Raw genomic sequence first — 27,363 nt, forward strand, 5'->3', positions numbered from 1 at the left:
CTACAGACTTAGTCGGCCGATAATTGAGCCCGATTCTAATTTGTATGAAGAATCGACCGATACCATACTGATTTAACAGCCTGACCCTATCCGCCAACTAAAAGTCGGTGGTCTGCGACTAAAGCTTAACTAAAACTGAGCCGACAAGGTTTTGTATGAATACAGTACAAGTAAGATGCAGAATCAAGAGAGAAGGTGGAAAGATAGACCTACGTGTCCTAGAGAGACTGATAGTTTTTTTTAAACGACAATTCACATTATAGTGCGTCCACACTGGGCGAACGTGCTCGCGCAGCACGCTGGTCATCCTGCTCACTCTGCTCTTGAGTGAGCAGGAAGTCGAGCCGCGCGAGCACATTCGCCCAGTCTGGACGCACCATTACAATATTATGTAGAAATGATTTCAAGGAATGTATGGTTATATTTGGAGTAATAATACGGATGTGTAAATAAATGTTACCGCTGTTTATTCAACATTATTCATAGCGCTGTGCGCTCTTGTGAGTAAGAATTTTGTAAATAAATGAATAGTTATATAAAATAAATTCTATTATTTAATTTCCCCTCGTAAAAACTAGGGCTATATCCCCTGTAAGTTTACAAAATAGGAGTAAAGTATGAATGGTAGCAGAAAAAAATAAATGAACTGTAGTAAATTGTTTTAAAAATATTTATTACATTTCATTTATACATACAATCATATTAACAGTCTTATCAGTACACTTACACTAGCATTTCTAGAGACCCGCTCTATTGGTTCCATTTGCATACGTAAATAATATTACGCATTTTAATTTGTTAGTATTTTTTGTAAATACAACTGTATTTGTAATGTGAAAAACTTCATAGAAATATCCAAGTTACTATAGACGGACTATATTGGCTCAAGTTTGACAATGAGTGTTGCCATTAGCAAAAAATAAGTGCAGTCGACAACATGTTAACGATGACCAGTTGTTACACGTATGAGACACGCGGATATTTAGGTAATTATCAATCCTCCTTAGATTTTTATTTGAAGAATGCTATTTTGTTACTATTTGTACTAAACAATCAGGCCCAACCTGAGTAGTAGTCAAATTTCCGGCACTTGCCTTTGTAAGTGATTGAGTGGGTCATGCATCGGCAGTGGAGACCAAATGACCTAAACATAATGATGATGATGTACTAAATAAATGGAAACAAAATACTGTTGCTAATTTCTACTAAAACCGGGTCTAGACGGGTGTAACGCGTAATGGAATGTATCGTGTAATGTAATGGAAATAGTATGGGCAGCACTTTACATGTAATGCTCGTAGTGCCGTCCACGCGTAGAATTCGTTTTACGTTACACGTAATCTTACATTACACATTACACCCGTCTGGTTCCGGCTTGATGCGATCAATATGGGTGAAAATGGCTCACTGTATCAACTGTCACATCTCATCGTCCTCGTATCACTAGCGCGAGCGGTGGTGAGGTGTGACGTCACTCGTTGGGCGCATACGTACGAGCCCAGCGTGCAACTTGGTGATGGCGGATGAACATCATGATGAATATTAAATAAATGAAAACAAACTACTGGCGCGGGCATCATCATCATCATCAACAGCCCTTTACAGTCCACTGCTGGACTATGAGCCTCCTCCACTATAGTAGAGGGTTTTGCCATAATCCCCACGCTTGGCAGGCGGGTTGGAGATCGCAGTTTAAAAGATTTATGTTTGTCAGAGAGCGCTGCTGCCCGTTCTCTGTTTGATGTGTAGTCCCTAAGTCGCCTCTTACGACACCCGCGGGAAATAGAGGGGAAATGTCTCACAGCATCATCGGTCACTAAAGTCCTCGTATTCACTAGCCACGACACAGATGCAGCGCTCCCGTTGTGTGAGTTTGTGTGACGTCACTCGATGGATGGTGGCGCGAAGGTAATGGCGGACGAACATGATGATATACTAAATAAGTGAAAACAAACTACTGACGCGGGCAAATAGAGAAGAAATGTCTCACAGCATCAATGGTCACTAAAGTCCTCGTATTCACTAGCCACGACACAGATGCAGCGCTCCCGTTGTGTGAGTTTGTGTGACGTCACTCGGCGGACGGTGGCGCGAAGATAATGGCGGACGAACATCATGATGAAAGTACTAATGTGAAAACAAACTACAGTCGCGGGCAAATAGAGGGGAAATGGCTCACATCATCAATGGTCACTAAAGTCCTTGTATTCACTAGCCACGACACAGATGCAGCGCTTTCGTTGTGTGAGTTTGTGTGACGTCACTCGGCGGACGGTGGCGTGAAGGTAATGGCGGACGAACATCATGCATGATATACTAAATAAGTGAAAACAAACTACTGACGCGGGCAAATAGAGAGGAAATGGCTCACAGCATCAATGGTCACTAAAGTCCTCGTATTCACTAGTCGCGGCGCAGAGCCGCGAGCGGGTGGGGTGACGTCACTCGGCGGGCGGCGGCGCGGCGGTGTGACGTCACTCGGCGGGCGGCGGCGCGGGCGTGTGACGTCACTCGGCGGGCGGCGGCGCGGGCGTGTGACGTCACTCGGCGGGCGGCGGCGCGGGCGTGTGACGTCACTCGGCGGGCGGCGGCGCGGGCGTGTGACGTCACTCGGCGGGCGGCGGCGCGGGCGTGTGACGTCACTCGGCGGGCGGCGGCGCGGGCGTGTGACGTCACTCGGCGGGCGGCGGCGCGGGCGTGTGACGTCACTCGGCGGGCGGCGGCGCGGGCGTGTGACGTCACTCGGCGGGCGGCGGCGCGGGCGTGTGACGTCACTCGGCGGGCGGCGGCGCGGGCGGTCGCACGGGCGCCAGCGCAGCGTGTAGCTTGGTGATGGCGGATGACACCGCGCGCTCCAAGGATTCATCCGCGGGACACGACACCTCCTGCACAAATATAATAAATGTACATTGAATATCTCAAACTTTATTCGTCTCTCGCGAGTGGGACTTCAATAAAACGACTTAGCCTGAAGAACGCCCCCCCTTACTAAAAAAAATACAGGCTCGTTGGCTTGGAACAGTGTCTTAAAGTGACGTTTAGTATGGAAATGTAATTTTATAAGAGTAAACAAACGTGTAACTTTGTGACGCGGCCCACGACGCATCGACAGCCCTAGCACCGAACGCGGAGATTTGACAACCCTACGACCGACGCGGCCGCACGTCGTGGGTCATTTATAGCTCAGTCTGACACTGAACTGTCCCACCAAACTCAATGACAGGGGGGCGCTACCATCGTTCAACTATATGATTTCCAACATGGCAAAAATCGGAACCAGCGATCCGGTATTGACGGTGGCGCCCCACTGTCAATGTCATGCATAGGACAGTTTAGTATTTTGGAACTTTAGCTAGGACGCCCCGTTGCAACTTTTTATTAGTAAGGGGGAATAATATCGAAATTTTCCAAGTGTAAAATTGTTAGCGCCTACCTCATACAGGCAGGTTGCAGACTTAAAAGTGTTTTTGTTTTAATTATAGTCTTAATATCGAAATAAAACTATCTATAGTATGCTGAGCACTGACCAAGTTGAGCAGGTCGATGTCGGCGCGGCGGCCGTGTACCTCGACGTACAGCTTGTCGCCCTTGAACATCTTGGGCACGGAGTCTTCCCCAAACATCTCTTGAAGCATCTCGATCACGCACTCCTATGGAGAAAGAAATAGTTTCGAGAAAACGAACATACAGTCTAGTCCGTAGTTAGTGCCAATATTTGCATTGTGGTTCATCATAAATAGGGATGATGAACCACAACACATAATAGCACAACAACCTAACGATAGAACATAAAAATATAAAACTGTTGGTGTTATAGTAGTTGCTGTATAAACAATAAATTGAGTTCAGTTCAACAACAGTGGTGGTTTGATTTGGAAGCTAACAAAAATGCAGTGTCGGGTATTTTGCAACAAAAATGTAGTGTAATGTGCCGTCGACTGTAAATGTTCGCATAAGATGGAATATCGTGAGTCTGTGTCCATTTGTTTTTTTTTTTAATCATTATTAGCAATTTGTATTGCACAGCCCCTCGTGTTAACCTAAATAAGCTTGTGTTACGAGTGGGCTCACCACCACAATAGTCGAGCGGTGGAATTCGAACTCGCGTTCCTCGGATCTCGAGTCGGCCAGTCCGAGCCATTCACCGTCCGGCTATCGTGGCCATTCTAAATCAGAGGTGGAATTGTGTAAAGCAATCGTAATCATTTGACAGTTCATAACGTACGATTATTCTATGAAACGCTTTGTTTAACTGACTTTATTGTACGTTATGAACTATCAAATGATTACGATTGCTTTACACAATTCCACCTCAGGAGTGGTATGGCTACCTTGAAGTGCATGCGGTCGAGCTTGGGCGCGAGCGGCAGGTGGCTGACGGCGGGCGCCGCGCTGGCCGCCAGCGCCGCCGCCACCAGCGCGTCCGCATACATGTCTGTCACGGGTTGAGCTTGCCACTGCGGAGGAAACATACAAATTCAAATTTCTTTATTCATAACCAGGTGTTTTTACATTTCTATACAGTGTGAGTCACGTTAAAGTGTACATATGAAAATAGATGAAACTAGACCTATTTTTATCGACAAAACACAGGTCAAAAATTTTTTGAGATTTTTTTTAAATTTTTTTTTGATTTTTTTTTCTTCCTATTACTTATTGTAAAGAAAACGTAATAACTTTTAAACTAAGCGGTTTATCCTGATAAAATAAAAACAGTAATAATGCTAAATTACAGGCGATACTAAAAAAATACATAAAATATACAAAAAAGGCCAACAAATAATAAAAAATGAAACTTTTTGAAAAAAATCTGCTTTTAAATTCGTGTTTTTTTGGTTATTTGATAAATGTCTCCAAAAAATGCCCTTATAACGAGTGGTTTTTATTACTTTGTATAATTCTCTATCGTATTACCTTCGTAAAACCAAAAATTGCATGTCTCTATCCCTATCACAACGTTTGCAATGATCGTTTGAACTAAGCCTCTCCGGGCACGCCGTTTAAAGCTTCGGTAACAGCGAAACTGAAAATGGCTCTAGATTTGTAATTTTGATAAAGACAAGTTAGATTTCAAATAAAAACAAAAGATTTCGAAGTAAAATAAGCCTTTTAGTTAAAATTAAAATTGTCTCTAACTGTAGCGGAGAATAATGTTGTGGCAGGCCTTTGTTTAAACGATCATAGCAAACGTTGTGATAGGGATAGAGACATGCAATTTTTGGTTTTACGAAGGTAATACGATAGAGAATTATACAAAGTAATAAAAACCACCGGTTATAGGGGCATTTTTTGGAGAAATTTATCAAATAACCAAAAAAACACGAATTTAAAAACAGATTTTTTTCAAAAAGTTTCATTTTTTATTATTTGTTGGCCTTTTTTGTGTATTTTATATATTTTTTTAGTATCGCCTATTATTTAGCATTATTACTGTTTTTATTTTATCAGGATATACCGCTTAGTTTAAAAGTTATTATGCTTTCTTTACAATAAGTAATTGGAAGAAAAAAAATTCTATAAAAAAATTAAAAAAAATCTCAAAAATTTTTTGACCTGTTTTTTGTCGATAAAAATAGGTCTAGTTTCATCTATTTTCATATGTATGTTACGGTCAAAGTGATAAATGTGAAAATTATGAATAATCGCCGGTTATTATGAATAATTACCGCATGATTTGGTAAATGTGATTAATATGAGGTCATTTATGTGTGTATAAAACTAAATAGGCGGCTTATCATGGAAAAGTAATATTATGCAAGAAACATTCCAAACTCATTATTTCAAATTATATTAATATATGATATCAAAACGTTCAAAAGTTTTACTGTACACGAACACGTACACAAGATGTTGTTCTCTTTTATGAAATTTGTTAGTACTAAGGTTGAATTATTAAATAATCACTGTTAAATGTGATTAATTTATCACTTTTACCGCGACTGTCGGGAATTATTCATAATAACCGGTTATTATTAATAATTTTCAATTTATCACATTAACCGTAACATGTACACTTTAACGTGACTCACACTGTATTGCGATCGAGGAATTCTTTTAAGTAAATGAATACTTGTGGTAGAATATCACCGCTCTCCATAATAATTTAACATTAATTGACAATATAAATAATAATTATGACTTTAGATATACATATATTATTTTTCAGCCTATTTTTATTAAATTAAATAAAATAGTATAAAAATAAATTAATTAAATCAATTTAAATATAAAAAAGAAAAAATAATTTGTTTCATGTCTTATTCACAATATAAATCAATGTTCAAAATTCCAGGGTGCAAGAGTGAGTTTGTGAGAGCAAACAGTGTGTGTGTGTGTGTATGTCTGTGTGTTTGTGCGAGGGTGGGTGATTTAGTTAATTTACTTCTTCTAGAAATGCCTCAGTTTCCACATAACTACAGGATTTAAGGAATAAAGTGATGGTCTCTTTGCACGTGCATATATTCTTTGGGTAGATATTCAAATAATCCAGAGTAAGGCCCTTTTCACACGTCTCAGTTGCCGACTAACCGGCGCCGGATTAATTACGCCGGAACATGTGAAAGCTACGTACCATGCCCATACACTTCACCACCGGGTACCCGGCGCCGGATAGCCGGCAACCGGAACGTGTGAAAAGGGTCTAACCCTCTCAGTTTCAAGGCCGGCGACACACAATAACCCCAATATTGGTTCCAACGCCACTCATCCAACGTGTAAATCTAGAAAATAGTATTGGCACCAACGCTGGGGCCGACGTGTGGTGCTAGCCAAAAACTTACAACATAAAGTTCAAATACACTTTTTATAAAAAGAAATCTAAACCATGTGCGAAAAACTTGCTCAATCAATATAGTACAGTCCAGTCATTTCGTCCGAAAAAAAGGCAAATAAAAGAAAATGAATTTGCGCTTCTAATTTTTTAATATGTTGTAGGGGATACCTAGAAAAGCTTACGATATACTAACTTGAGCGCGCTCGACGCTGAGCGTGGATTCACCGACTTTGCGGCGCGCTGGAGATCGTAATTTTTGTCCAACATAAAAAAATCCAAGAAGGAAATTGTAGGTCTGAATATGCTCTACAAGTTTGAATTACACAATTTTTCATATTTATTAAGACCCAAAGAAAAAAAAGAAAAAAACAAAAATTGTGTCCAAAATGTTTGACTTTATCGATCGATATCTCGATAACGATGCATGATACGCTAAAAATGGTTCGGGCGTTATTGTAGAGCACAAAGAAAGCTACAAAAAGTGTCCTACAAAAATTTTCGAGTCTCATCGGATAGCCGAGTTATTGCCGAAAAACAAAGGACATCATTCTTTTTGGGCCTTTTCTTTTTTCTTTTTTTTTTTATTATTATTATTATTATTATTATTATGGCACAAAAGTTGTAGGACCACTCAGAACAAAGTCATACAAGTTCGATGATTCATCATTTTCATACATTTATTGACTTTTAAAGTGTTGGCAAACTTGAAAATATGTTTTGTTAGAAACTCATGATCCAAAACAATTATCAACCGACCGCTCTAAGTTAGCGATCAAATGACGCGATGACGAAACGAAAAAGATACATCCGTGGCCCGCGCTAGCAGTGTCGCTGTGGCCGGGAAGAAACGAGCAAACATGCCAGCCAATAGGATGGCTCGGAGCATACCCGTCAGTGAATGAGACGGGGACATTGAAAACTGAAGTGAAGGTCATCCAGTTATCCATGCGACTCGCGTTACATCAAACGGCTACCTGCTTGCGTTATCGTTAAACATCATTGTTAAAGCCCGGTCGCCGAGTACGTAGAATTTCGTCCAATGACCCCAAGCTATCCATCTTTTTCGCTCGCACGAATCTATGTTGCTGTCGCGCTCGCACACTCACTGCGGCCGCCCGTCGCACAATCGCGACAGCAATAGGTATAATTACGTGCGAACGATAAGGATGGGTAGCTTGGGGTCATTGGCCAAACTTCTACGTGCTCGGCGACCGGACTATATGTGAATATTCGACTCAGATTCCGTTTGTTGTGTGAAGTGGCTAATCATTTGTGTATTGGAGATATTGTGTGTCGTGGAGATATTGGTACACGGCGTAGATACACCTGGGCTTCGTGAGAGGAAGGTTTTATAAATATTGCTCAGATTATAATGGATGAACTGGTGGAAAATGAAGTAACATGAAAACTACTTTTTTGTCACTTAAATAACTGAACAGACAATGAACCCTCACTTTCGCACTATAATGACAGATGCTTCAAATAACTAGTTCTATCAATATCAATAATCATTATATGATTCTCTGCACTTTCAAAAATCAATAAATGCATGAAAATGATGAATCATCGAACTTGTATAACTTGGTTCAGAGCGGTCCTACAACTTTTATGCCATATTAACTATTGCTCCAAATAGCTAGTTCTAATAATACGCACCATTTTTTTTTGTTGGCCGGCACTTTCAAAAAAGGCCCAAAAATGTATGAAGCCTGAATGATCTCCTTTTACCCCTTTTTTCAACATGGCGGCGAAAGCTCCTAGGAAAGCTTGGTCGACAATCTCAAGTTAAGCTTTTCTAGGTATCCCCTACAACATATTAAAAAATTAGAAGCGCAAATTCATTTTCTTTTTTGAATGTACGTAATAACTGGACTAATAGTCACGGTTCCCAGTTGAGCCGCTGTAGGATAAGGTCCTGTCACTCGAAGACAGTGGAGCCAACTAACGAGCCATAGCATCTATAACTATAGTAACTGTAGAGGCGTGTTGACGAGAATCCGGCTCATCAACACGTCCTAAATGCTAACTGGGTCCCCAGCTATTTGCTTTAAGACTTTTTACGGTATACGCGTGCAGATCAGGTGGGATCAATGGGAATAGGGATGTTTCCTGGGTCAAAAAGCAAGAGTATTAATTAGTCCGTCAGTTAACTTATCAAAAAATACTCTACACGTATTTTTCACTTTTTCAAACTAATGAAAATTTAAAGAGATAAAGCGCGCCAAAGTTCATAAGAAGAGGCCCGTGACGTCAATGCGTACATAAAAGTGCCGCACGTTGTGACGTCGTGCGGAACTTCAACGCACCATAACTATATAATTATTTGTTAGATTGACAAATAAAAATATCATCATCATCAACAGCCCTTTACAGTCCACTGCTGGACTATGAGCCTCCTCCACTATAGTGGAGGGTTTTGCCATAATCTCCACGCTTGGCAGGCGGGTTGGAGATCGCAGTTTAAAAGATTGATGTTTTTCAGAGAGCGCTGCTGCCCATTCTCTGTTTGATGTGTAGTCCCTAAGTCGCCTCTTACGACACCCGCGGGAAGAGTAGGGGTTGGTGACAAATGTATTCTACTCTGTCCAATATTTTTTGATATTAAACATGACGGACTAAAAAAAATTTTTTAGGAAACTAGCCTATTGACTGTGCTAAGCCCCCTAAATCCTCCGTGTATCCTCTCAGACCGCTTTCGGTGGGACGACGAAGGATGCATGTCCGACTGCGTCCCTATCCTACCTCCAGCAGGATCATGTTGGGCTCGAGCGTGAGCAGGATGCAGCCGTACACGCGCCAGCGCGCCTCGCCGAGGAACTCGATGTGCCCGCACAGTTGCATGACCACGTGCCTCAGCAGCGCCGGCGAGCCGCTGTACGGGATCGACTGCCGCTGCGTCACTTCGGATTGCGTCAGCTCCGTGTATTCTGGAACGATCGATGGAGGAAAAGTTAGCGCTATTTGTGACTGCTTAAAGTGATTACTGTGGGCCTCCCTATGTCAGTAACAAGATTATGTACATGGATATCAAGCTGGATACAGTGAAACAGCAAATTGAAAAGTACAGTAAAAGTTACCAACTGGGACTGGATAGTCACAGAAACGAACTCGCCTCTCAACTGCAAGGAACTGGCAGTCTCCACTTTTCTAGACTGAAGAGACATAGCATTCAAAACCTAGCGAAAAGATTCGCAGTGAAAGAATAAGAGATAACTCACTGGACTAGTCTCTTACTGAACGCCTCAAGAACCGGATTGGAATCAGACAGATAATTGGATTATTGTTTCGCGGAAACAGATTGCCAAGTAGCAGATTAGAAAAGGAAAAAAAAAACTGTGGGCCTCATAAGAAGGCTCAAGGTCACCCAAAGAGCGATGGAGCGGGCTATACTCGGAGTTTCCCTGCGTGATCGAATCAGAAATGAGGAGATCCGCAGGAGAACCAAAGTGACCGACAAAGCTCGCAGAATCGCTAAAATCAAGTGGTAGTGGGCGGGGCACATAGCTCGTAGAGACGATGACCGTTGGGGCAGAAAAGTTCTCGAGTGGCGACCACGGGCTGGAAGACGTAGTGTGGACAGGCCTCCTACTAGGTGGACCCACGATCTGGTAAAGGTCGCGGGAAGAGCCTGGATGCGGGCAGCGCAGGATCGTTCATTGTGGAAAACCTTGGGGGAGGCCTTTTGTCCAGAGGTGGATGTCATTTGGCTGAAACGCACGAAAGTGATTAACACGCTCTCCGTACGCGCGGCAGCAGATAACGGGCAAGCGCAGGTTAGCGTCACCGTGCAGTTCGCCACGCCTCCCCGGGCGGAAAAGAAACAAAAAAACTTTATTTGACAGCAAAAAGACAAAGACGGAGCGACAGTGCATCTCCTCGTGGCCGGTCCGCGTCAATCTGTCCGCGGGACGCAAGAGTCTCAAACTCTCTTAGATCTAGTTCAGACAGCGAAATCCGCGCGGTTGCAGGCAGTTCTTAGACAGTTGGCATCGAACCGTAACCGCACGGTTACCGCCTGGCCAATGAGAACCACCCACAAACAGCGCTCGGTTACCGCGAGTCTGAACAAGACCTTACCACTGAACCATAGAGCAATATTCTACACAATTTTGGGTTCTAGATGGCTTAGAAATACCTACTTAGAATGCGTCATACACTATTACAATCCTACTAATATTATAAATGCGAAAGTTTGGATGTCTGGATGTTTGTTACTCTTTCACGCAAATACTACTGAAAGGATTTTGTTGAAACTTTACAGTAGTATTGTTTGTGACCCAGATTAACATATAGGCTATAATTTATTCCGATCTGTGACACTAAATTTCACGCGGGTGAAGCCGCGGGCAAAAGCTAGTAACAAAATAATAATATCCACTTGCCACGCTTATAAAGCAAGCAGCAAATAACAAAACACTCACTGTTGAGATCCGAAGGCGCCAGGATGTGGTAGTTGAAGTTCCTCTTGACGAGCACGCCCTGCAGCTGGCGGCCCGGCTCCGGCGGCTCCACGGCCAGCGACCCCATCACCTGCCACCACATCACCCCGCCCGAGGCAAACGGTTACTACAACTTCGCGTCGAGTTCTTCCTTTCAAGATGCAACATTGAGCCCTCTCAGTGGAAAGGTCCAGAATGGCAGGAGATTGTGAAGAGGCAAGTCCACGAGTTCGAGGTGCAGCGTACGACTGAACTCGACGCGAAGCGCGATGACTTGAAGGCCCGTCCATTCACTATAACTATGTTGGCGGCGTGCTCAGGTGCCCTCAATGCGCGAGGGATTTTACCGCGAAAATAGGCTACGTAAGCCATCTTCGGGCACACCAGCGCCGCCAAGACAGCTAGGAGTCGGAGTGGTCGCCATGGCCGAAATCGGTCGGATGGATCATCATCATCATCATCATCACTAAAGCCTGGTCCGTGAGCACGTAGAATTTTGTCCAATGACCCCAAGCCGATCCTGTCCCATCGCGACTGTGCGACGGGCGCCCGCAGTGAGTGTGCGAGCGCGACAGCAACATAATTACGCGCGAGCGATAAGGATGGGTAGCTTGGGGTCATTGGTCAAAATTCTACGTGCTCACAGACCAGGCTATAGTAACATCACAGAATAATAATAAGTATTCTTCGCGAAGGTATTTCAAAAAATGTATGCTCAATATCGTAAACAATATGCTGTAATTTAGCTTGTCTCAGGAGTCGAGCACCATTTTGTTGACAAACGTCAGTGATCGGTACTGCGCCGAAGCCATAGGGCTGATTTCGGTAAAATGTGTGACGTGAGGTGCCAAACTGCGGAAATTGGCGAAGGAAATACATGAATAAGCATGAATTGTATTTTGTGTTTCTATTATTATCCGGGCAGTTACATAATTTATTTTTCTTAATAAAATAAAAATAAAAAGGCCAAGGGCAGAAAGGTTCTGGAATGGAGGCCGCGTACCGGTAAACGCAGCGTGGGACGTCCACCTACAAAGTGGACCGACGACATCGTAAAGGTAGCAGGGAAGCGCTGGACGCAGGCCGCTACCAATCGATCAACATGGAAAGCATTGGGGGAAGCTTATGTTCAGCAGTGGACGTTTCATGGCTGAGATGATGATGATGATGATGATGATGTGATCCAGGCAGTTAAAATACTGCACAGTAATTATAGTACATGCACAGTATATATAAGTATTAATTACACCACCGTTTTTACATACATGTAACGCGGCAACGCTATTTTATAACGTTATCGCGCGCGAACAACGCAACGTTAGTGTTATCACGCTACGTCATCTATTAGCGAATCACGCGGAAGTATGCTGCCGCGCCCTTTCCTCGGCCAATCGGCGCGAGGCAGTCCCCCCGCGCGCCTCGCGACTCACGCGGAAGCTTCGAGAAGTTTCCTTCTTCCCGGTGCGCGACGCCAACGTGAACGGTCGGTTTTGAGCTAGCCTATTTTATATGTGGAAATATGTAAATTCCCATGATTGTTTGCCACGAAAAGTTTGTTTAGTCGTAAGCTTATGTTCCAATAAATGAATATTGTGAAACCACGACTAAATACATAATTAATTTTTCCTAATAAAATAATAATAAACAGCCAAGTAGTCGCGTACCTTGGCGGTCTTGTCGCCGCGGAAGGTGAGCGCCAGCTGCTGCGTGTTGCGCGGCGTGTGGATGGCGAGCCGGCCGCGCTGCTCGCGCTGCAGCGCCGCTTTAAGCCGCGACATCTCGTTCTGCTCGCCGTGGACCAACACCTGCGGAGAGCGGCGACTTGTACAGGGTGGAAACGATAAGTGATCTCATTCGATTGTTTCTAAACTATACAAGATATCGAAGAATTGAAAGAAAGAAAGAAACATATATTGCCATGGACATCACAAAAGACAAGAGGTAAAATAAATAAAAAAAAGCAAATGAGACAGAGGTGACATAAAACATACAATGAATGAGCAAGTAAACTAAGCAGTGCCACCCTGTCGCACAGCGATGCCCATCGCAATGGGACCCCACTCAGCATATGCCATGGCCCCCGGTGAGGGAAGCCACGACGCTGGTTTTCAGTGTGCCCCATGCCGAGTGAGAGTCACGGACACTAACCTATACTGCATAAAATATACATACATAAATAATAATAATAATGCGCGTATAAATTTTAAGTGTAAATACAGACGTAGTAGAAAATAATAATATACGATATAGACGAAGTAGAAAAGATGTGATAAGATATTTATAAATAAAAAGATAATATTTAAAAAACAAAACTGTGTGTGTGTACATAATAATAATAATAAATTGTAATTGGTTACTGATCCTGAAAGTGCTTCACGAGCTCTATCCAATGGTACCAATAATAGGTTACATAATAAACTACGATAGTTATATGTTTACTACTTATTTATTATTTTAATAAAAAATATTATATCCACAGGAGAACCAAATTGACCGACATAATTGCTAAAATCAAGTGGCAGTGGGCGGGGCACGTAGCTCGTAGAGAAAAGTTCTCGAGCGGCGACCACGGGCTGGAAGACGTAGCGTGGGCAGGCCTCCTACTAGGTGGACCGACGATCTGATAAAGGTCGCGGGAAGAGCCTGGATGCGGGCAGCGCAGGACTGTTGATTGTGGAAAACCTTGGGGGAGTCCTTTGTCCAGTAGTGGACGTCTTTCGGCTGAAACGAACGATATTCTATTTAGAGATGCAAGACTATGCTAAATTAATTGCATACTTACCACGTGCGGCGGCTTAAGGATGTTGATAAACTCTGAAGTCTGCTGGTAGTCCGTGTGCGCCGAGAAAGAAATGTAGTCCACCGACATCTTGAGCGGCAGCTTCTGGCCCGACATCGACGTGATCTCCTCCGGCTCCGACAGGATCGTCTTGGCCAGTGTGCCTTCCACGCAGTACCCTGGGGGACACAATCGTTTGTTTATCCTGTAGCTGGTAGCTGGTGGTGGATAGTGATGAAACCAAGATGAAAAAGGTTCTTGCTAAGGAACAAGGCTCTGATGTAAACAGCATAAATTAAAAAAAAAATTAAAAAAAAATAACAAATCTTTGGACAATTTCACACAGCGCCAGCTAGCCCCAAAGTAAGCAACTTAATGCTTGTGTTATGGGTGCTAGCTTAACGGATATACTACTTATATACTTTTTTTTATAAATACATAAATATTATACATAGTCACACCCAGACCCGTCACAGAAATTAAAATTCATCATTTCAATTTCTGCCCGGCCGGGAATCGAACCCGGGACCTCTCGGCATAATAGTCCGTTCTGAACCACTACACCAAACGGCCGACAAAAAATTAGTCGGAGAAGAAGATTAGGTCTCGAGCGAAGTCATAGCCTGAGACAGAGTCGCGGACGAATGTCCAAGTTAGGACAATAACTGCCATGGCGTCTCTTTTTCATTTTCCACCGTCAGGTAATGTGGGTAGCGTGTAGCCACGCCCTTTTGGCGGAGCGCGTCCCACATAACCCACTGGCCAATGGGGATGCAAATTCTTTTATTTTGTAAGGCTTTTGAAAATTTCTTTCACACGTCCCAGTATAGACTATTTGACATCATTCCCCAATAATTCGAAATCACAACTTTTTAAAAATACACTTTATTCTGGTCTTAAAAACTTAATTAATTTTAAATTACCTGTAAATTAAGATTTTTGGTTGCATTGTTGAAAAAAGTAGATTAATTGAGTTGACAAAATAATGACGTCACTTGCTTGTATTGCCATACAAAATCTATGTGAGAGTCTCGTTTTGTCAATTTTAAAAAGTACGCGTACGTCAATTGATTAGTGTTGTCAACACGTCTGTTATATTATCCTACCATTGCTTCGGGACAACAAATGGGAAATGAGAATCCATTGGGGATGAAATGACAGATACTCACCGGCGATGATGACGCCGTTCTTGGGGTCGGTACACCAGGACTCGAAAAGCTCGCGCGACAGCCCCGACTGCATCATGCCCGGCGACGCCATGATCACGCACGGCCCGATGTCCTCGAAGTGGTCGATGCCCTGCAATGGATGTCACAAGTCAATGAGGGCTATTGAAAAAGCAAGGGCAAGTCTTGAAAAAGAGGCTGACAATAGTGACCGAGTTTCTTGCGTTGCTTCTTCTCAGCACTGGCCCATTTATTGTCCTAAAGCAGTAGTAGTAGTAGGGTTAATACTGGGACGTGTAAAAGCATAAATAAATGAGTTTTTTATGACTGACAGGACCTTATACTCTATGTGGTATCAACTGGGTGAGCTAACTATAGCCCTCATTGATATACTTTTTTTTTACTTGCTGTAGATCTATCTACACAGGAGGTGGGAGGTACAGGGCTTACTGGGACGTCATAAAGGATCCAGTACAAGGGGAAAGAAATAAGCGGTAAACTGGCAGTATATGTTGGAGTAATTTGGACCCATAACAGCTAAAAATCAACGTGGGCAACGCAGAGGCTAAAATTTCTATAATCCAAAATGTAGGATAACTATTACATAATGATTTACATAAAGTACGGCCAACTAGCAGCGATACAAAAGGTCGATACGACTGTCGAGTTGACAATATATTCTGTCTCTTCCCATCTTGTGCATTTGTCGTAATGTCTCGTTCTCCCGCCAAAATATGTCAAAGTCAGACGGGTTCCACCTATGACATTGCGTTTGTTTACATTTGGTATCGCTTCTCGTTGGCCATACTTTAGTTCATTATTTCCCTAAGGAAAATATTTATTTCCTTTATTTATTATTTATCTAGGTAACTCCATGGAAATCACAACTTCGATAAGTATGTTTCATCTTAATCACATTTAAATTCGTCTGACTCCCGCTTAGAGACACACGTGTTTGATAAGATTGGACTATCAATAACTTTCGGACATCTTTATGCTGTGATGATAGAGTTCAAAATCGAATAACGACGTCGTTATGAAATATGACTGTCTAAAAAATTAATTCAATGGCATCAAGGTTAAGTCAATTGGGCTGTGTTTAGTGTCTGTTATATGTACGATATCTGTTACATTGTAGGTTCGCTCTGGGGATAAAGTGGTTTTTCTTGTAACAGTATTTAGCAAATTCTGATATATTTTCCATAACAGAATTTGCAAAATATTTGTTTCAAGCTCTACCAAGGCTAGCGAACGTACACACATACACGTAGCACGTCAGAGAATAACTTCATTTTCAAAATAGCATCTTTTACAACAATATAAGATCCGCTATGCTTACACTGATGTGCATTCGTGCAAATGAATAGAGAGTTTAACAATAGTGTGTTTTAATTTATTAATAATTTTTCCGGTTGTCTATTGATATTTTCAATTGTAGCTGTAAATTATGTACAAAATTTAGGCTACTATACTGGCAACACCGTCTACTAGATTACAAAGTTTCGCGACCGATCACCTTTTGTTTACAACGTTGTTTAATTGTGTTATTTCTATAATTACAATTGATAGTGCGCTTTGATAAGATAGTGGACGTTAACACTTACATTTTAATTATTTTATCTTTACACATTCGATGGATTAAACACGCCGTTTGGAGCTACGGTCCTATCGTGTCGTTCAGGTAAATAATTTAGCTAAATATTATTAAAATGAACAAGTATTTAAAATATCGATTTGTACTTCAGTATAGGAAAATAAAGTTATTTTGTCAGCATAAAATTTAGGTTTGTTTATTTACAAAAAATATATTTTAAGATACATTTTGCCGGTATTTAGAGGTTATCTCTACGAATGTTAATTGGCTTAGTAGCTAGGCTATCCTCAAATACTAACCTATGTGTACAAAAGTTTGAAGCAACATACAATTTTTGGAATACTAAGACGTCAATTATATTTTCCAGCCATGATAATAACAGCGTTAACGGCCATTATTTGGTCGCTGCTGCCGGCCTCAGCGAAGCAACGGCTGGTGGTATGGCTGGAGGACCACCGCGAGTTTGTGGTGGCGTTCTTCTGCCTGCCCGCCAGTTTCCTCTTCACTGTGATGCTGCGGCTGAAGGCCTTCATTAGGCGCCTGACCAGCGACCCGATGCGGCATGATAGTGCCGTCAAGGATATACAAGCTAGAGTAAGATTTCATTTGTTTTTGAAGTAGAGATGGGATTATGAGGCACAGGCATTTGCCAGGGGCCAATGGTAGCGATAAAATGAGTTGAAACTATATTTTAATACCATGATTTATGTACTTTTCCTAAATTAAGTTAAGTTAAATTGTTTTTAATTACTTAAATGTTATTCTGAGCTTTGTTACGTCTTGTTTGAATAGTGTAATTGGTACTACCGTTCTATTCATGAATAAATAAATAATAATAAATAATTTTAAAACCTTGTCACTATTAATATTATAAAGAGGAAAGATTTTTGTTTGTATTGAATAGGCTTCGAAAGTACTACGAGTACTTTCCAGGACCGATTTCAAAAAATTTTGCGCCATTGAAATTCTACATTGCTTCTGATAAAGATAGGCGATACGAGATTCGCCGGGTAAGGTCTGGTGATTGGTGCATGATTTGGTAAGGCCAGCAGTAGTTGCAAGCTTGCACATTGGACACTACTTATATTATGTAAATACAGCTAAGAGCAAATGTTTGTAATATACATATTTGGACACATCAACCTAAGTCTATTCTGACCATGTTTCCAGGTCCAAAAATGGAACAAGCTGCCCGCTTCAGAGCGGCGCCTTCTCTGTACATCGCGCCCCAACTGGCAGTCTCTCTCCACGACCTTCTTCCAGAAGCATCTTCACCACCGCGTACCGTTGGCCTTGCACGACATCCTGCAGCTGGATGAAGAGGCTATGACCGTGCGCGTGGAGCCTATGGCCACTGTGGGAGATGTAGCAGACTATCTGATCCCGAGGGGATACTCCCTTGCTGTCACTATCGAGCTGGTCGACGCTACTTTGGGAGGTAATGCTTGATACAAGGGTCTTTTGCTAAGCTTCAAACACACCAACGTGTCATTGGCCTGGCAAGCGACCTGTCATTGGTCTGGCAAGCGACCTGTCATTGGCTAATGATCGCGCCGGCAATGGCGATCTGCTTTAGAAACGCAGAATTTCTAGATTTGGTTAGGTCATTCTTGGCCGAAAATGACCGATTCGTTATAAAATATCCTTCAGAGTTCAGATGCCTATGGCGGCTTATGAAGTCCGACACTAAAGCTGGCTTCAATTACAATCTTAATGATATGGAACAGGAATCTCCCAGCGTCAATTCCCAGTTTTTTTAACAGTAACTCGCAGAAAAGTCATTTCCTCGTAATCCACAGGTCTCGCAATGGGCACTGGCATGTCGACGCACTCGCACAAAGTGGGGCTCTACCACGAAACCATCACGAGCTACGAAGTAGTGCTTGGTGACGGTTCCCTCGTCACCGCCACCGCCCATAACGAACACGCCGACCTTTACAAGGCGCTGCCCTGGAGCCACGGCAGCCTGGGCTTCCTCGTCGCTTTGACCCTCAAGATCGTCAAAATAAAACCCTATCTCAAAATCAAATACATCCCAGTCCGTGGACAGAAGAAATACTGCGATATGATGAGGCAATTATCGGGCACGTACGAGGCGATTCCTGCAGACTTCCCTGACTATATCGAGGGCACCATATTCAGCAAGGACGAGGCCGTAGTTATGGTCGGCGAGTACTCCGATTACGAAAGAAAAATCACGGTGAACGAATGCTCGAAGTGGTACAAGCCGTGGTTCTACAAACACGTCGAAACATTCCTGACTAAAGGGGAGGGCGTGGAACTGATTCCCATGAAGGACTACTTGTTACGACACAACCGGGCCATATTTTGGGTCGTCGAGGACATGTTGTCGTTTGGAAACAACCCGTTGTTTAGATTTTTCTTCGGCTGGCTGTTGCCCCCGAAACCCGCGTTTTTAAAGTTTACAACCACCCCCGGAGTTCGCGCTTACACGTTCACGAAACAAGTCTTCCAAGACATAGTTCTACCGATCAAGGAATTGGAAAAGCAGGTTGAAATAGCGAGCGTTCTCTTCGAGAAATTCCCTCTGCTAGTGTATCCGTGTAAAGTGGTGGACCACGGTCCATCATCGGGCCAGCTCAAGCGGCCGGATCCCAAATACATGGTGCCCGGGACAAACTACGCGATGTATAACGACTTGGGCGTTTACGGCGTGCCGGGGAAAGTCAAGGAGAAGAAGCCTTACAACCCGGTGGATGCTATGAGGAAAATGGAGAAGTTTACAAGAGACGTGGGCGGATTTTCGTTCTTGTATGCTGATATTTTCATGACGCGGAAGGAATTCGAGGAGATGTTCGACCTGACGCTTTACGAGGTGGTTAGGAAGAAGTACAAGGCTGAAGGCGCGTTTCCGCACTTGTACGATAAGGTCAAGCCCGAGATCGACGTGTTTGCGATCGGCGAGGAGAATGCTATTACCGGCTAAGCTGACTAGTCTCAAATCAATGTGGCGTGATAATCTTTAAGCATTTAAACTAAAACTTTAAATAATTATAAATATAACTTAATTGTAGTATGGTGTTTTAATTTATTAGAGAACGCTGTATTTTTAATTAAATCAATTCTGTATCGACATTATGAGACTGCTTGCGGTGCATCAAACGAGCAAAATTGAAAGATTTTTTTTTCTAATCTATGGTTTTAGTAATAACGTTTTCCGGTTGATCCGCGGAAATAACTTTGTTAAGCGTACGAAACCACGATCCTACGTTAAAACTTGCGCGTGCGCCCACCTATTAATACACAGAAATGCACGCTTCACGCGTATGAAAATCCGTCACACGCGTGCGCTGCTCATACATACATTTTGATACAAACTGCCAGCGCTCATGTAAGTTTAAGCGGAGATAGGGTTGCCAGGTGTCATGTTTGGTTTTTTAGGGACTTTTCCGGCCAAATATTGTCTTACACAAGGCTTTTTATGTGGCTGCCGCGCCAGTCGATCGAGCCACAGAATAATGTTCATCCAAAGATGATAGGTATGTCCGGCTTTTAGGGTAAAATGTCCTGCCAAATGAAGCACAGTCCCGACTTTTGTGTTTTTGGACCTGGCAACCCTAAGCGGTGCCGTGTGGTGACGGCAGAGTAGAATACATTTGTCACCAACCCCTACTCTTCCCGCGGGTGTCGTAAGAGGCGACTTAGGAACTACACATCAAACAGAGAACGGGCAGCAGCGCTCTCTGATAAACATCAATATTTTAAACTGCGATCTCCAACCCGCCTGCCAAGCGTGGGGATTATGGCAAAACCCTCCACTATAGTGGAGGAGGCTCATAGTCCAGCAGTGGACTGTAAAGGGCTGTTGATGATGATGATGAACCCTGAGCGGAGACCCTAAGCTAGTCAACAACATACCTTGAGGTTGGAGATATGGCGGAACACGAAGGGGTTGTTGACGGCGATCTGACGGCGGATGCGGTCGTTCATGGCGTTGACGTACGTCTGGTACACCGCCATGCACTTCTTGGCCAGCGACGACGCGTAGTAGATCGGGATGTCTTGCAGCTCAGGATGCAGCGACCAATACTCGTCTGGGTATAAATAGATTTTTTTTTAATTTATCTTTATTAAAGAAACATACAGCCTTGTTTGACACATGCCGCTTAAAATTAAGTAGGTTATACATTGGCCTTTAAAGTTTCTAAAGCTAGGTTGTACAGTCAAAGTTGAAAAGGAGACAGATGTGAAGCATAATTTATGCATGCAAAAGAAAATATTAACATTTAAAACATTATAAAAAATTTACATTAACATTTAAAAAAAAAAGGTTAAACAATAACATGGATACGCTAAAGATCAAGTAGATTGAAGGAGACGGCGACACTTCACAATGCGTTCATGAAAGATGTCTAAATGACAAAATGCTGTATTATATTTGTTAGTGGCTCTAATGCTGAAACTATTTTTACGATAATTTGATCTACAAATGGGTATACATACTAAAAGTGTTCCTGTGTCTGACTCGAGGCTTAATACATTTGAAGGCTAATTTACTTAATAAATAAGGATTATCAACCACATTATTTATGATCTTATATAAAAATATTTGATCTCTGTGTTCACGGCGGCATGCCAATGATTGAAGCCTTTCCGAGCTGAAATTTTTAAACCTATACTTCAGACGTCTCACAAATTTTGCTTGAATGCCCTCTAAGAGGTTAATGTATTTTAGGTACTGGGGATTCCACACAAATTACGTTATTAACGGGGAGAGGATGCTTTATGTTATAGTCCGGTCTGTGAGCACGTAGAATTTCGTCCAATGACCCCAAGCTACCCATCCTTATCGCTCGCGCGTAATTATATTGCTGTCGCGCTCGCACACTCACTGCTCCCGCCCGTAGCACGGGTTAGGATAGGTAGCTTGGGGTCATTGGACGAAATTCTACGTGCTCGGCGACCAGACTTTAGTGTTGTCGCATGGGCACATCTTTCTTGTATTAAAAAGTAAATTAGTTTTCAGGGTGTTGGTAAAAGTGACATCAACAACTCCAATGGGACAGCTTACAACAAAAAACACGGCTAACTATTCTATAATGCGTAAACTGCAAAGATTTAACTGAAAATTAAACACCAAAGGATTTTGGACTTTTTGTCGATAGTACAAGCATACCTCGGACACTCGCAACAATTTGTATGAAAAAACATGTTCTAAGCACACAGTCATAGGCTAGTGCAGGTGAACGCGTAACATGCCTGAGAGAGATATGACATTTAGACGATTATCACACTGCACCGCGCTCCGCCGTGGTCCGCGTGGCTACATATAAAGAATCCCGCGCGCAGACGCGTTTTCAGTGTGTTGTGCCGCGCGTGTTTTCTATACAAACTGAGGTACTTGCATACAATGATTAAATCTGTCGTCCCGCGTACCGCGTACCGCGGCGGAGCGCGGTGCAGTGTGATAATCGCCTTATGTTCGTGCAGGTGAACGCGTAACATGTTTGTGTAAGTGACATATGACATTTAGGGTTGGCGTTATACCTCCTTTACTAATCACGTCTAAAGGGAACGCGGCCGAATTATAACACACTAGCTTTCCGCCCGCGGCTTCGCGCGCGTGGACTACATTATCTACATATTTTACGGAACCCTATTTTTTTCCAAAATAAAAATATTTAGCCTATGTTACTCGTGGATAATGTAGCTTTCGAATAGTGAATGAATTTTAAAAAACGGTCAAGTACTTTTTGAGCCTATTCATTACAACCAAACAAACAAACAAACAAAGTTTTCCTCTTTATAATATTAGTGTAGACAACACGATCTCGCTCACCAGCCCCGTGAGCGGCTCTATGGCGCCGGCACAAGGCTCACATGCATCGCTCACCCAGGATGAGCAGCAGCTCCTGGGCCCGGCCGAGCGCGAACACAGGGATGAGGCGGCGGCTCTATGGCGCCGGCACAAGGCTCACATGCATCGCTCACCCAGGATGAGCAGCAGCTCCTGGGCCCGGCCGAGCGCGAACACAGGGATGAGGCGGCGGCTCTATGGCGCCGGCACAAGGCTCACATGCATCGCTCACCCAGGATGAGCAGCAGCTCCTGGGCCCGGCCGAGCGCGAACACAGGGATGAGGCGGCGGCTCTATGGCGCCGGCACAAGGCTCACATGCATCGCTCACCCAGGATGAGCAGCAGCTCCTGGGCCCGGCCGAGCGCGAACACAGGGATGAGGCGGCGGCTCTATGGCGCCGGCACAAGGCTCACATGCATCGCTCACCCAGGATGAGCAGCAGCTCCTGGGCCCGGCCGAGCGCGAACACAGGGATGAGGCGGCGGCTCTATGGCGCCGGCACAAGGCTCACATGCATCGCTCACCCAGGATGAGCAGCAGCTCCTGGGCCCGGCCGAGCGCGAACACAGGGATGAGGCGGCGGCTCTATGGCGCCGGCACAAGGCTCACATGCATCGCTCACCCAGGATGAGCAGCAGCTCCTGGGCCCGGCCGAGCGCGAACACAGGGATGAGGCGGCGGCTCTATGGCGCCGGCACAAGGCTCACATGCATCGCTCACCCAGGATGAGCAGCAGCTCCTGGGCCCGGCCGAGCGCGAACACAGGGATGAGGCGGCGGCTCTATGGCGCCGGCACAAGGCTCACATGCATCGCTCACCCAGGATGAGCAGCAGCTCCTGGGCCCGGCCGAGCGCGAACACAGGGATGAGGCGGCGGCTCTATGGCGCCGGCACAAGGCTCACATGCATCGCTCACCCAGGATGAGCAGCAGCTCCTGGGCCCGGCCGAGCGCGAACACAGGGATGAGGCGGCGGCTCTATGGCGCCGGCACAAGGCTCACATGCATCGCTCACCCAGGATGAGCAGCAGCTCCTGGGCCCGGCCGAGCGCGAACACAGGGATGAGGCAGCGGCCGCCGCGCGACACGATCTCGCTCACCAGCCCCGTGAAGCGGCTTTCGCGTTCCTCTCGCTTTTCGTGGATGTGCGTGCCGTATGTAGACTCCTGCACAAACATAAATCAATACTTTTATTTCATGATAAAATATCAATATCAAAGATCAAGCACATAAGTCGCTGTAAACACTCCATATTGCGAGAATATTATGAACTTTATGCAGATGGAATGAGACTCCAACAAGAATTACCTACATAACCCAGTGAAACGACTCTCCCGCTTTTCCCGTTTCGCGTGGATGTGTGTTCTGTACACACATGTAGACTCGTGCGCAAGCACATAAATCGCATAAGAAACTCACAAAAATACAAAAATATGTTTATTTAGACATAACATACCGTGATAAGGACGTCAGGGTGAACTGTTGGAATTTCGGCCGCCATCAAGTGCCGGTCCTCTTGCCTTGAAAAATCGCCCGTGTATAATACCTGAAATAAAATAAAGTCACGTTAGCTTTTCTAGTTGAAAAAGAAGCTGACAAAGGTGACTGAGTTTCTTCCGTCTTCCGACTTCTTCTCAGCATCAGCCCATATGTTGTCCCAAAGTGATGGTAGGGCAAGCTATATTTGGGACGTGTATAAGTGCTTTCCAGGGCACAGGGCCTATGTACTGAATAAACTATTTTATTTCATTTCAGTTCTATTGAGTCCCTATCACTGCGACTGATATCGATCCATTGTGGTCGCCACTACTTCTACAGTCCGTCTCCGAGTCCTGTATCCATGGCCCCTACAGCAGGGTACTCACCTGCCATGTAGCACATAACGTAGCATGTAATCAACCTTCAAATGAGTACGGCTCGTCCACGGTCATCGCGTATCTGGCTGCGAGCTCCTGAATCCTACTGCGAGCCTCCTTTGTGCTCGCAGTGATACCGCCACTCGGCGGGTCGCTGCGATCTCCCTGCGAGCCACGCGCGGGCTCGTGCCTATGTACTCACTTGTTACAGTATCTGATACATTACATGCTACACGGCTAAAGCCTGGTCCCTGAGCACGTAGAATTTTGTCCAATGACCCCAAGCTATCGCTCTACGCTATTGCTGTCGCGACTGTGCGACGGGCGCCCGCAGTGAGTGTGCAAACGCGACAGCAACGTAATTACGCGATATACGCGATACGCGAGCAATATAATTACGCGCGAGCGATAAGGATGGGTAGCTTGAGGTCATTGGACATAATTCTACGTGCTCACGGACCAGGCTTTAGATGAGTACCCGCTTACAGTACAGAGGGCACTGACCTTGACGCCGGCGATCTCGATCATGAACATGGCGGCGCCGAGCACGTGGCCCGCGTTGTAGGCCCAGAAACGCACGCCGCGCACATCCTTCTCCTCGTGGAAGTTTATGGTCTCGATGCGGTCCATGGAGCCCTCCAAGTCCGACTCCGTGTATAGCATCTGCTCCGTCGATATGTTGCTGCAGAATACATAATTTTTGATTTTAGATATAGGCACAGAATAATAATAAGTACTACGTACAGAAGTTTTACTTCGCGAAGGTATTTAAAAAAAAATATGCTCAATGTCATTAACAATATGGTGTAATTTAGCCTGTCTCAAGAGTCAAGCGACAGTCCATCCCAAAAAAAAAAAAGCACCATTTTGTTGACAAACGTCAGTGATCGGCACTGCGCCGAAGCTATAGGGCTGACTTCGGTAAAATGATGTGACGTGACGTGCCAAACTGCGGAAAATGGCCGAGGAAATACATGATTTAGCATGAATTATCATGAATAATATTAACTACTTATTTACCTCTCAGTGTCTTGAGGCAGTTAAATACTGCACAGTATTTAGTACACCATTTTCTTTATTTTCTTCTATCATACACAAGAATACGCGTACGTGAGTCAATGTTCGCTCGTATGATGTGAGGCCTTATCGAATAGTATCCTGTAGGTGGGCCATCGTGCGTGTTTTGTTTTCGATGTAAACTCGCGGAGATGAACAGGCCTGATATAGGATACAATCATTGGTTCCCAAAGTGGGGGGCGCAAAGACCTTTAAAGGGGGGCGCGGGCCATCTGTAAGAAACCTGCGACCGCTGAGAGAATGCATTCCAGACTGCTGGATACGACCTATAAATAATCTTGACTGGAGGGGGGGGGGCGCGAAATTTTTTTTATGGTCGAAAGGGGGCGCGTCTCAAATAAGTTTGGGAACCAATGCCCTAGATACAATCTTCAATAGCAACTTAATTAAAATTATGTTGTGCTAGGATGAACCCACAACCACTGATAATACCAGGAAGTTAAACAGCTTTTAAAGAGCTTGTTAACCCTGACTAGACTGAACTTTTTAAACCTGCCACTACTTTAGGTAAATAATGTACACTAGTGTTTGTGTGAGCTTAGCTCTAGCTTTGTTTCAAAATTTATACAAAAACATAACTTTTTTCAAATCAGTCATAATCCATAATCCAGTAAAGCTTAGTTGTTGATAAAATAATAGTTTCAATAACAAATTGTTTAGAAAATTCATATTGATATCATAAGAGGCAAACAAAACTCACCTGACTTTGATGTAATCGGACACAAGCCACCGGTAAATGGCTTTAGTAGCATGTGTCATGAACACACGGCCCTTGAACGAGGTCTTGGTCAGAAACCATGGTAGAGCTCCACTGTGGTCTAAGTGAAAACTGAAACGAAAGCATTTCTTTGATGAGTTGTTTTCCTTATATTTCATTAAAGTCTGGTTGCGGAGCACGTAGAATTTTGTCCAATGATCCCAAGCTACCTATGATAATTTTTCTCAACTTTGTCACCATTTATCTCAATTTGAAAAACTATTTTAGAGTACAATGATGTACTAATAATATTATTTTAGGGTAACCTAGTTCTAATAATAGGGGCAATTTTGGAACAAATATACTTATAAAATATACTGATGTGCTGTCCTCCTCAGCTCATAACTAAACATTTTATTTTGAAGGCCTATAATGTGTTGCATCTTCAAGTGACCATCATCATAGGTAATAAAGAATTTGACCATAGGGTTTGATTCAAATGTTTCAATAAAAATAATTGAATAAGCTTACTGTGATATTAGAAGCAGGTCAACCTCATCTGCTTCGATTAGATCCACAAAAGGCAGTGCATCCATGCCTGACAACCCAGGATGAATCCCACAGTCCAGCTGAAAATATAAAAAGCTAAGTTAAGAAAAAAACACATTAAAGCAAAGAAAATGTTGCTCAAAATTAGTGAGTAACTGAAAGACTAATGTTAAACATCATATAAACATGAAAAAGTAAAGAAATGGGTCACAAAATACAAAACTTACCATAATTTTTTTACCCTTGAATTCTAGCATTATACAGGACCTGCCTACTTCTTGCCCGGCGCCCCTATAAACAGAACATAATAAATATCATATTGCGCAAGTTTAAAATAAAAATTTATGAAAAACCATCATAACAAAATAATCATTACAGGGGTCGGATCGTAAGTTGATCACTTTCCTCCATTGGCACCGGGTCGGTGCCTTTCCTCGGGTTTGTCGTCATGTTGAACGTTAGTAGGACGCAACAGTATCAAGCAGCATTTACAAAAGGCAGTTAATTTGTTCTTTCTAAAAAGTTATAGACAGAAATACACAACAAACAACAAACTGGTCCGGTGAAAAAGTGAGGTTATGATTGCCAACCTAACAACGCTAACTGTCAAAATGG

General features: G+C 43.6%; 2 protein-coding genes across 2 annotated transcripts; one reads left to right on the top strand and one right to left on the bottom strand.

Moving 5' to 3' along the window:
* Nucleotides 1-444: 444 nt before the first annotated feature.
* Nucleotides 445-27,354, bottom strand: LOC135079794 (cleavage and polyadenylation specificity factor 73). The gene is made up of 16 exons (XM_063974396.1): nt 27,125-27,354; nt 26,976-27,039; nt 26,731-26,828; nt 26,203-26,331; nt 24,930-25,107; nt 24,026-24,115; nt 23,585-23,735; nt 20,630-20,805; nt 15,160-15,289; nt 13,994-14,169; nt 12,876-13,016; nt 11,194-11,302; nt 9,515-9,699; nt 4,332-4,457; nt 3,528-3,650; nt 445-2,885 (listed from the first exon to the last, which is right to left on the bottom strand). The coding sequence occupies exons 1-16, from the start codon at nt 27,196-27,198 to the stop codon at nt 2,772-2,774; spliced, it is 2,064 nt and encodes a 687-aa protein (XP_063830466.1). The 5' UTR covers nt 27,199-27,354; the 3' UTR covers nt 445-2,771.
* On the top strand, nt 16,680-19,784 carry LOC135079788 (delta(24)-sterol reductase-like). The gene is made up of 4 exons (XM_063974389.1): nt 16,680-16,837; nt 17,118-17,344; nt 17,921-18,188; nt 18,550-19,784. Exons 2-4 carry the CDS (start codon nt 17,120-17,122, stop codon nt 19,695-19,697), a joined length of 1,641 nt encoding a protein of 546 aa, XP_063830459.1. The 5' UTR covers nt 16,680-16,837; nt 17,118-17,119; the 3' UTR covers nt 19,698-19,784.
* Nucleotides 27,355-27,363: the final 9 nt, after the last annotated feature.

The sequence above is a fragment of the Ostrinia nubilalis genome, chromosome 17, assembly GCF_963855985.1.
Source record: "Ostrinia nubilalis chromosome 17, ilOstNubi1.1, whole genome shotgun sequence".
Classification (NCBI taxonomy): Eukaryota; Metazoa; Arthropoda; class Insecta; order Lepidoptera; family Crambidae; genus Ostrinia; species Ostrinia nubilalis.

Excerpts from the sequence above, each read along its gene's own strand:
- LOC135079788 (XM_063974389.1), top strand. The coding sequence starts at position 17,120 with ATGATAATAACAGCGTTAACGGCCATTATTTGGTCGCTGCTGCCGGCC. Across the intron at positions 17,345-17,920 it reads TCAAGGATATACAAGCTAGA|GTCCAAAAATGGAACAAGCT; the intron begins GTAAGATTTCAT and ends CCATGTTTCCAG. Across the intron at positions 18,189-18,549 it reads GGTCGACGCTACTTTGGGAG|GTCTCGCAATGGGCACTGGC; the intron begins GTAATGCTTGAT and ends CGTAATCCACAG.
- LOC135079794 (XM_063974396.1), bottom strand. The coding sequence starts at position 27,198 with ATGACGACAAACCCGAGGAAAGGCACCGACCCGGTGCCAATGGAGGAA. Across the intron at positions 26,829-26,975 it reads TCAAGGGTAAAAAAATTATG|CTGGACTGTGGGATTCATCC; the intron begins GTAAGTTTTGTA and ends TTATATTTTCAG. Across the intron at positions 25,108-26,202 it reads TCCGATTACATCAAAGTCAG|CAACATATCGACGGAGCAGA; the intron begins GTGAGTTTTGTT and ends TGTATTCTGCAG.